The sequence below is a fragment of the Electrophorus electricus genome, chromosome 8 (genome assembly GCF_013358815.1).
Source record: "Electrophorus electricus isolate fEleEle1 chromosome 8, fEleEle1.pri, whole genome shotgun sequence".
NCBI classification, from domain to species: domain Eukaryota; kingdom Metazoa; phylum Chordata; class Actinopteri; order Gymnotiformes; family Gymnotidae; genus Electrophorus; species Electrophorus electricus.
This window is the reverse complement of record NC_049542.1, coordinates 2,875,788-2,885,787: the sequence shown is the minus strand read 5'-3', so window position 1 is coordinate 2,885,787 and position 10,000 is coordinate 2,875,788. Positions and strand designations below refer to the sequence as shown.

The window sequence follows — 10,000 nt, the reverse complement described above, 5'->3', positions numbered from 1 at the left end:
GCGCCGATCACGGAGGACCACCACAGAGTCACGGCTAACCAGAGACGGCAATGCGTGCGGTTTTATGTGTCGGTTTGACTCAAACGCTTCTCCGGTCGCCAGTGCTCACCTGTCGTTTGCGGTTTTTACGCGTCGACGTGCACAGAAATCACGCGGGAGGACCGGACAATGATACAGGGAGTGCGTACACCACCACAATTCCTAGTATCTGAGGTTTTTCTTACTTTAAAAAAAAAAAAAAGACAATTTTTTATGACATGCTTATGGCTGGGATGTTATCGACGACGCCCGTGCGCTACGTCGCCCGCTTCACTAAAGGTGATCTGGCTGTCGGTTGCAGGTGGCACATGCGTGGTGAACCCCACGGACTTGTTCTGCTCGGTACCGGGCCGTCTGTCCCTCCTCAGCTCTACCTCCAAATACAAAGTGACCATAGCCGAAGTCAAACGACGGCTCTCCCCGCCAGAGTGTCTCAACGCCTCGCTGCTGGGAGGCATCTTAAGAAGGTAACACACTTTTTTCTTGTTTTATAAAAGATGTAAAAGAAGGAAAGAGGTTGTATTAGTGACAGAGAGAGAGAGGGGGAGGAGAGAGAGAGGGAGAGAGAGAGAGAGAGGGGGGGTAGAGGATACTAGTGTGAACAAGTGTTGATCTGGAGATGAACAGAAGAGAGTGCAGCAAGATGAAAGAGGGAGGAAGGAGAATGACAGAAAGACAGATAAAGTGAGGGAGGGGAGAAACAGAGAGAGAAGAGGAGCCAAGGTTACATTATTGATGAGGGAGAGAGAGAGAGAGAGACAGAGAGAGAAAGAGAGGGAGAGAGACAGAGAGAGAGAGAGAGGGAGAGAGAGAGAGAGAGAGAGGGAGAGAGAGAGAGAGAGAAAGAGAGAGAGGGGGAGAGAGAGAGGGGGGAGAGAGAGAGAGGGGGAGAGAGAGAGAGAAAGAGAGAGGGGAGGAGAGAGAGAGAGAGGGGGGGTGGTAAAACAAGTGTAGAGGAACACTTCACATACCACATACCCTGTCACATTCAGCCATTTTGAAAGAGGGAGTCGCCCTCCGGGAGAGACCATGTGGTGTGTTTGTGGTGTGTGTGTGTGTGTGTGTGTGTGTGTGTGTGTGTGTGTGAGACGTCCCGTCATGTTGCCCTACACTCCATCCAGCTGGAGTCCTAAACATTTTCACCACTGAAAACAAAGTTAAGCTTTGCACAGCTTTTTTTTTTTTCTCTTTTTCCTTTTCTGACAGAGTTCCTTAAAGGTGAACTCTGGGTTGTCATTTATGGTCAGTCTCGTCCTCTCCATCTCTCAGAGCCAAGTCTAAGAACGGTGGCCGTTGCCTTAGGGAGAAACTGGACAGGCTGGGACTCAATCTCCCAGCAGGCCGTAGAAAAGCAGCCAACGTAACCCTGCTCACCTCCTTAGTGGAAGGTAAGTCAGAGTCACCTCAGATTGAATTAGAATAGAATTATTCTCAGAGTAGAATAGAATTATTCTTAGAGTAGTGTGGAATATAATTGCTTTTAGAATAGAATTACTCTTGGAGTAGAATAGAATTACTCTTAGAGTCGTATAGGATAGAATTGCTTTTGGGGTAGAATTACTCTTAGAATAGAATAGAATTACTCTTGGAATAGAATAGAATAGAATAGAATAGAATAGAATAGAATGGACTTACTCTTAGAGTAGTACAGAAAATAATTACTTTTAGAATAGAATAGAATTTAGAATAGAATAGAATTTCTCTAATAATACAATAGAATAGATCACATATCAGAACTGTACTGTGTCCAACTGAATATTCATATTTGAGATGAAACATATTTTCCGAAATGAAAAAAGAAAACATTTTTTGTTATCTTCCATATGGTGGTTGCTGATGTAAGAATCATGCTTTAGTTGTAAATTTGTTAATAAGATCATTTTCACGAGGCCATCATCTATTTCATCATAATTCTGAAGTTGTATCTATTTAATTATAAGTGCATATTGCTAGAGTCGTATGGGCGTGGGCAGCGGAAGACTTTGAAGGTGTATTTGAGGATATTTGCTGAGTGTTGGTGTTGTTGTGTGTGTGGGAATTGGTTGTTAAGTAAATGCATCTTGTTTTCCTGTGTGTGCTTCTGTTCCACCCAGGAGCCAGTACAGCACAGTATGTTGTGATTTGGGGTTTATTATGCTGTACAGATTATGATTACTAATGCAAATATTCCCCCAAAGACAATAGGATTTTTTTTATTGTATCAAATAAAGTAAATATTAAAGAAATTCTATATGTTAGTGACGTTTTCAATCAGCCTTGTAAAACAAATGACCAAACCCCACTGATGTACAGAACGATGACTGATCAAACCCCGCTGATGTACGGAATGGTGACTTTGACCAAACCCCGCTGATGTACAGAACGATGACTGATCAAACCCCGCTGATGTACGGAATGGTGACTTTGACCAAACCCCGCTGATGTACGGAACGGTGACTTTGACCAAACCCCGCTGATGTACGGAACGGTGACTTCGACCAAACCCCGCTGATGTACGGAACGGTGACTTCGACCAAACCTCGCTGATGTACGGAACGGTGACTTTGACCAAACCCCGCTGATGTACGGAACGGTGACTTCGACCAAACCTCGCTGATGTACGGAACGGTGACTTTGACCAAACCCCGCTGATGTACGGAACGGTGACTTCGACCAAACCCCCGCTGATGTACGGAACGGTGACTTCGACCAAACCCCGCTGATGTACGGAACGGTGACTTTGACCAAACCCCGCTGATGTACGGAACGGTGACTTCGACCAAACCCCGCTGATGTACGGAACGGTGACTTTGACCAAACCCCGCTGATGTACGGAACGGTGACTTCGACCAAACCCCGCTGATGTACGGAACGATTTCCTTCTTCTTGGCTTCCTGCGCGGGCAGGCGAGGCACTCCACCTGGCGCGAGACTTTGGCTACACCTGTGAGACGGAGTTCCCCACTAAGGCGGTGGGGGAGCACCTGGCCCGGCAGCACACGGAGCCCAAGGAGCAGAACGCCCGCAAGAAAATGGTGCTGGCAACAAAGTAAGTGCCATGTCTGTACGACCGTGCGATACCGAGCAGAACCACACAGCCGGGCCGAGCAGCGCTAACACACCCGCGGCACACAGGAGCCCTGCTTCAGCTAATCGCCAGAAAACCTGGCAGTTTAGAGGGGCGCAGGAAAGTAGAACGCTCTGAAGCGAAACACAGTCGTGTCGAATTGGTGCCTGATCAAAACCACAGGACAGAATAAAACTGTTCTTAGACGTGTTCTCGGAGGTGAGCACCAGTAGAAAAAAATAAATCAAGATTCGGGCACTGCTTGGTTGATCTATTTTTCATTTTTCAATCATCTACACAGTAAGGTTCTAAGGCCTGAGAATAAAACAAAATAATTACAGATAATTACAAATAATTGTCAGAAAAACATGCTAAGGGCATGTTTCTTTATTTGTAGTTAATTTAGAGCACAGCATAACAGGGCTGCAACAATTCCATACAAATGTGTAGAATTTGTTTAGTGAAAATGTGTGTGTGTGTGTGCGTGTGTATGTGTGTGTGTGTGTGTGCGAGCAGGCAGATCTGTAAGGAGTTTCAGGATTTGTTAAGTCAGGACCGTTCTCCCCTGGGTTCCTCTCGACCAACACCTATACTGGATCTGGACATTCAGAGACATCTAACACATTTCAGGTAGTCTCTCTCTCTCTCTCTCTCTCTCTCGCTCTCTCTCTCTCTCTCTCTCTCTCTCTCTCTCTCTCTCACACACACACACACACACACACACACATGCCCATATGTTTTATTGTACCAGTATATACAAACACACTGTCATACACGTGATGGGAACCTCCAGGTTAGAGATGGTTGTCTCTCATTGACGTATCCGTATGCCACAGCCTGATCACCCATGGCTTCGGAACGCCGGCCATCTGTGCCGCCCTCAGCACCTTTCAGACGATCCTCAGTGAGATGCTGAACTACCTGGAGAAGCACTCGGCCAATAAGAGCACGGGAACGCCGGACGCCGGCCAGATCAACTCCGGCCCGGACAAACCGCCGCTGCGCAAAAACGAGACGCCGTCCAAGGACGGCAAGATGGAGAAATCAGAATGACTTCGCCCCGTCGCTGCAAAGAGGGAGGATCCCTGCCGACTTTTTTTCTGATCCAAGCCCTGATTGGTGGGCCTTGATCAGGGGCGTGGCCGGTATAGGGCGGGCCTCGTTCAGGAGCATGGCCAGTACAGGGCGGGCCTCGTCCGGGGGGCGTGGCCGGTGTAGGACGGGCCTTGTCCGGGGGCGTGGCTAGTATGGGCCGGGCCTTTTTCCCACCCCGCCCCCACTATTAATTTATCCCCGCCCATCCCATTCTATTGTCTGTTTGAGGGCCAATCAGCAGCTCTGTTTTCCATCGCGTAGTTTCATCTTTTTTCAAAATTTACCCAAATAAGGTATTTTGTTTTAAAAGTCTGTCTCTACTTAAAAATAGCCTAACTAATTGTTTGAAAAAGGGTAATATCTTTTATCGAAAGATATACACATTCCATTTTTCGGCAAAGTCCTAATTCCGGGTCCCTTCGGGAACTGTAAAGTAATCCCGGTGACTCTCCGAGTCGCCATGACAACTGTATATTGTGCATGTTGAAGTTTGTACGCAGTTCGAACCTGACATTCCTGCTCCAGAACACGACATATCGAGTGCATTTGTAAAGAAGTTATATATAAATATATAAATGACGACTTTTCTTGTAGGTTTTGAACTACATATATGGAATATCCTTACATGCAATCTAACCGTGTTCAATAAAACATATTGTTCAAAGTCTTATATTAAATCAGTGTGTTGGTCTGTCATTCTTTTGTGTACATCAGCCATTGAGTTTGCTGGAGTGTAAGACCTTAAAATTGGAGTCTAAGGGCTTTATTGTTTAGGATAAATTTCATGGTTTATGTTGTACACCGCATAGAGTAACTTAAAAAAAAAACACAGTTAAATAAATATATTGTTTAAGAATTAAGTATTATGTATGTCACTTCAAGGATGGTTTTATAATTTTTATATAGATTTTACAGAAAAGATTTATAGTCATTTATAGTCACTCGGTGCACAATAACGTGGAATAAATGACTCTTATATTAGAAACATGGAAGTTCATAGCCAAGCAGGTAAAGGAGGCACACTTCGCCTGGAACATTCTGGAATCCTCCGGAATATTTTGGCTGAAACGCACCTTTTCTCCCGGGTTCAGCGAATGGCAGCGAGACACCTGTCACCTGTCGTCTCACCTGTCGTACCTCACGCCTCTCACTCGTACCGCGCTTACCTCAGAGTGGCTGCTTTTTGCCTGGCTGACAGCCTGTGCGCCCCTACCCCGGCGAACATGCTGCGCGACTGCACGACTGACAGCCGTTTCACTGCTGACGCACTGACAGGGTTTACTGACCACGGTTGGGGTTTTGGATTTTTTTTGGTTTTTTTTTTTTTTTGCTAACCCTTAGTACCGACGTGGCATACGGGCCAAGTCTGGATTCCTACTGAGAAGTTAACGATAACGGTTTACGGTTATCGATACGGTTATGCTTATGGTTGTGGTTACGGTTGAGTTTAGGGGACGGTAGTGGCTCAGTAATTCAACTTGTAATCAAAAGTTGTCAGTTCAAGCCCCACCACTGTTGGGCTCCTGAGCAAGACCCGTAACCCTCAATTGCTCAAGTTGTACTCAGTCATAGCTGTAAATCGCTTTGGGCATCAGCTGAGTAGCTTAATAGTTATTGTTACGCTCTAGTGACCTCTCATAAATGGAAATTTGTATTCCAACCTGGAATAATTACTGTAACAATAGAGAAAACACATAAAATGGCTTACATGAAATAAATATCATTAAACGTTTAGAATAACTAATAAAACTAGGCACAAATGAACGTGTTAAATATCTGCCATACATTATTAATCACATAATGACTGAATCGACTGATGTTAAGAGTTGATATATTTGGAATTAGACTGCTTTGATCTCAGAGAACTTGCCCTATACTTTTGTGCGTGTTTTAAACCATGACAAAGTTAACAGTCAACAACAAACCTAGCAAGTATCTTATCCTTTCATTCTTTTTTTCCAGAATGTTCTATTCTGTGATGTGCTTTTGTTTTCTATTTACTGATTTTCTATTTATTGATGTTCTCTTTAGTGATGTTCTATTCTGTGATGTTCTGCTCTGTGTTCTATTTAGTGAAGTTCTATTCTGTTTTCTATTTAGTGATGTTCTATTCTGTGTTCTATTCAGTGATATTCTATTCTGTGATATTCTATTTAGTGATGTTCTATTCTATGATGTTCTATTTAGTGATGTTCTATTTTGTGTTCTGTTCTGTTCTATTCTGTGATGATCTATGTTCTATTCCATGATGTTCTAATTAGTGATGTTCTATTTAGTGATATTCTAATCTGTGACGATCTATGTTCTATTCCATTCTATTCTGCATTTTGTTCTGTAATGTTCTATTCTGTGTTTCATTCAGTGGTGTTTTATTCTGTGTTCTATTCAGTGATGTGCTATTTAGTGATGTTCTAGTCTGTGATGGTCTATTTAGTGATATTTTATTCTGTGTTCTATTTAGTAATGTTCTATTTAGTGATGTTCTATTCTCTGATGTTCTATTTAGTGATATTCTAATCTGTGATGATCTATGTTCTGTTCTGCAATGTTATAGTCTGTGTTTTATTCATTGATGTTCTATTCTGTATTCTAATTAGTGATATTCTATTCTGTGTTCTATTTAGTGATGTTCTATTTAGTGATATTTTATTCTGTGTTCTATTTAGTGATGTTCTATTTAGTGATGTTCTATTCTCTGATGTTCTATTTAGTGATATTCTAATCCGTGATGATCTATGTTCTGTTTTGCAATGTTATAGTCTGTGTTTTATTCATTGATGTTCTATTCTGTATTCTCATTAGTGATATTTTATTCTGTGTTCTATTTAGTGATGTTCTATTTAGTGATGTTCTATTCTGTGTTCTATTTAGTGATGTTCTATTTAGTGTTCTATTCTGTGTTCTATTTAGTGATGTTCTATTTAGTGATGTTCTATTCTGTGTTCTATTCTGTGTTCTATTTAGTGATGTTCTATTCTGTGTTCTATTTAGTGATGTTCTAATTAGTGGTGTTTTATTATTTGTTATATTCCATAATGTTCTATTCTTATCACCTCTCTTTGAGATACAACCAACAGTTTTTTATTGATGTGCCTTTTCTGACTTGGTTTACAAAGTTTACAAACCCCTGCTTTACTGTTAGACTTTACAGACAGTGATGTCAAACAGAATGCATGGCTCTTTTTGCTGTTAGAGTTTACATTTTCACTTTCCTGATGGCATTTTTCAGACAGAGGGCACGGTTTGGTCTGATGGTGTTTACATCACACCTACAGTGCAGGACCGGTTGACTTCATAACTGAGAATCCGAGAAAACTTAAGACACAAGTCCAAAGTCCAAAGAATAGAAAATAATGATATGTATGATGGCATACAAAATCCGCAGGCCTACAGATGCGTTATTTCTCGATGTAGGTACACCTGCTGTACACGAAGCGGAACAAGTGATGCAATTATTTCAGTATCCACCAGCACGTGATCAATAATCAAGCACGTGCGCTTGTTAATTACGCAACTCCTAAGAAATGCCTGCGTCTGACGACACACGAAGGGCTCGCGGTCGCTATAGATACCGTGGGGGATCCCCTCTGATGACTGGTCCAGGCGGTCCAAACATCGTTTAAAAAAATGTAGGAACTTCAGTCAGACTTCTCCAAACGCGTGTGAGTTTGATACGTTGCTTCTTGCTTAAGTTCGCTTTATCAAGGAAAGATCACTTATTCTGTGTAAAGCTACGCGTTCTAGTAAAACTGGTGTTATAAATAAATAAATAAATAAATAACTAGATAAATAAATAAAAGGAGGAAGAAAGCCTGAGATCGTGTTAAGAATCCAAGCGCTATAGAGCTCAGCGGTGTTTCTCATGTTGCTCCAGCGCCATCTGCTGGTCACAATGTATAGCGACACAAACTGGGTATTGTGGAGTTGATAGAAGTTTCCCGGTCGTGGTCTTGACAACTGTTTCAGAGTTGTCCTGTTCCAACATGCAAATTTCAAACTCGTTAGAGGACCTGTGTATTATCTGATGGTCGAGAGAGGCATGTTGGGAGAAACACACTGTAATCAAAAGTGTTCCAGTATGAGGATCAGCAGGGACACATTATCTACAGGGACGCATTAACTACAGGGACGCATTAACTACAGGGACACATTAACCACAGGGATGCATTACCAGCAGGGACACATTAACTACAGGGACGCATTAACTACAGGGACACATTAAATACAGGGATGCATTAACTACAGGGACACATTACCAGCAGGGACGCATTAACTACAGGGACACATTAACTACAGGGACGCATTAACTACAGGGACACATTAACCACAGGGATGCATTACTAGCAGGGACACATTAACTACAGGGACGCATTAACTACAGGGACATATTACCAGCAGCGGCGCATTAACTACAGGGACACATTAACTACAGGGACGTATTACCAGCAGGGACACATTAACTACAGGAACGCATTAACTACAGGGACGTATTACCAGCAGGGACACATTAACTACAGGGACGTATTACCAGCAGGGACACATTAACTACACGGACGTATTACCAGCAGGGACACATTAACTACAGGGACGCATTAACTACAGGGATGTATTACCAGCAGGGATGCATTAACTACAGGGACGCATTAACTACAGGGACATATTACCAGCAGGGACGCATTAACTACAGGGACGCATTAACTACAGGGACGTATTACCAGCAGGGATGCATTAACTACAGGGACGTATTACCAGCAGGGACGCATTAACTACAGGGACGCATTAACTACAGGGACGTATTACCAGCAGGTATTACCAGCATTAACTACAGGGACGTATTACCAGCAGGGAAGCATTAACTACAGGGACGCATTAACTACAGGGACACATTAACTACAGGGACACATTAATTACAGGGACATGGTGTGCAGAAAGGAAGTGAACACACTCTAAATGTGGTAAACCAACACGTTATTGGCATTTGGTAAACATTTTGCCTTCATTTGATGGTGATACTTAAAACCTATCATGTTTGCAATATCCTTAATGTAAACAATTTCCTTAATGTAAATGTGGGGTTTATATACTGTTGTGGATTTGTTGTGTTTTTGTGTATTTGTTGTGTATGTGTTGTGTATTTCTCTTAGATTTGCATATTTCAGGTCTTTTGGTATTTATTTACCTTGCTGGAACAATGCACATAACTACTGGCGGCCTACACACACTCAGTGTTTGGAGATGTGTATGCAAATAGACACATGCCAATGAATGCTTATTTATATATGGGTGTGTGTGTGTGTGTGTGTGTGTGTGTGTGTGTGTGTGTGTGTGTGTGTGTGTGTGTGTGTGTGTGTGATTATGTTGAATTCAAATCAAAGCCTCTTGTGTAGAATGCGCCTACTTTCTCTCAAACTGTTACGACATCTGTCATGGCCTCTAGACACATGCCCTGAGGAGTGAATCATTGTGTGTGTGTGTGTGTGTGTGTGTCTGGCTCTATCTGCAGAGCAGCAGGACTGTTGAAACATTCATCTCTGATTCTTTTCATTCGTCCAAAAGCTGGAGAATGTCTTAATGACCAACGGAACAGAGCCTCGTGTGGAATAACTGCATGAAACTGGGTCAGACTCCATCAGGTCCCCCACAACAAACAATAAAACCTCTTCCCTGCTGTATTGTGCAAAGGATGTGTCACATAATATAAATAACAATATAACGCTTCACTGATCCCAGATGAGAAACCGAAGATTTTATTTTATTAATTATAATGGCTCCACTTACCTGAACAGGCAGGAATCTCTGAAACTCGAGGTTGTAAGAATAT

At 42.5% G+C, this 10,000-nt stretch overlaps 1 protein-coding gene across 1 annotated transcript in view; it reads left to right on the top strand.

Annotated features, from left to right (window-relative positions):
* tfap2d (transcription factor AP-2 delta (activating enhancer binding protein 2 delta)) overlaps nucleotides 1-4,810 on the top strand; it is an 11,414-nt gene extending 6,604 nt beyond the window's left edge. Inside the window, exons 4-8 of the mRNA XM_035529378.1 lie at nucleotides 341-506; nucleotides 1,309-1,427; nucleotides 2,925-3,066; nucleotides 3,601-3,714; nucleotides 3,921-4,810. Coding sequence (XP_035385271.1) covers nucleotides 341-506; nucleotides 1,309-1,427; nucleotides 2,925-3,066; nucleotides 3,601-3,714; nucleotides 3,921-4,137 — 758 coding nt within the window. The 3' untranslated portion in view covers nucleotides 4,138-4,810. The remainder of the gene's footprint in view (nucleotides 1-340; nucleotides 507-1,308; nucleotides 1,428-2,924; nucleotides 3,067-3,600; nucleotides 3,715-3,920) is intronic.
* Nucleotides 4,811-10,000: the final 5,190 nt, after the last annotated feature.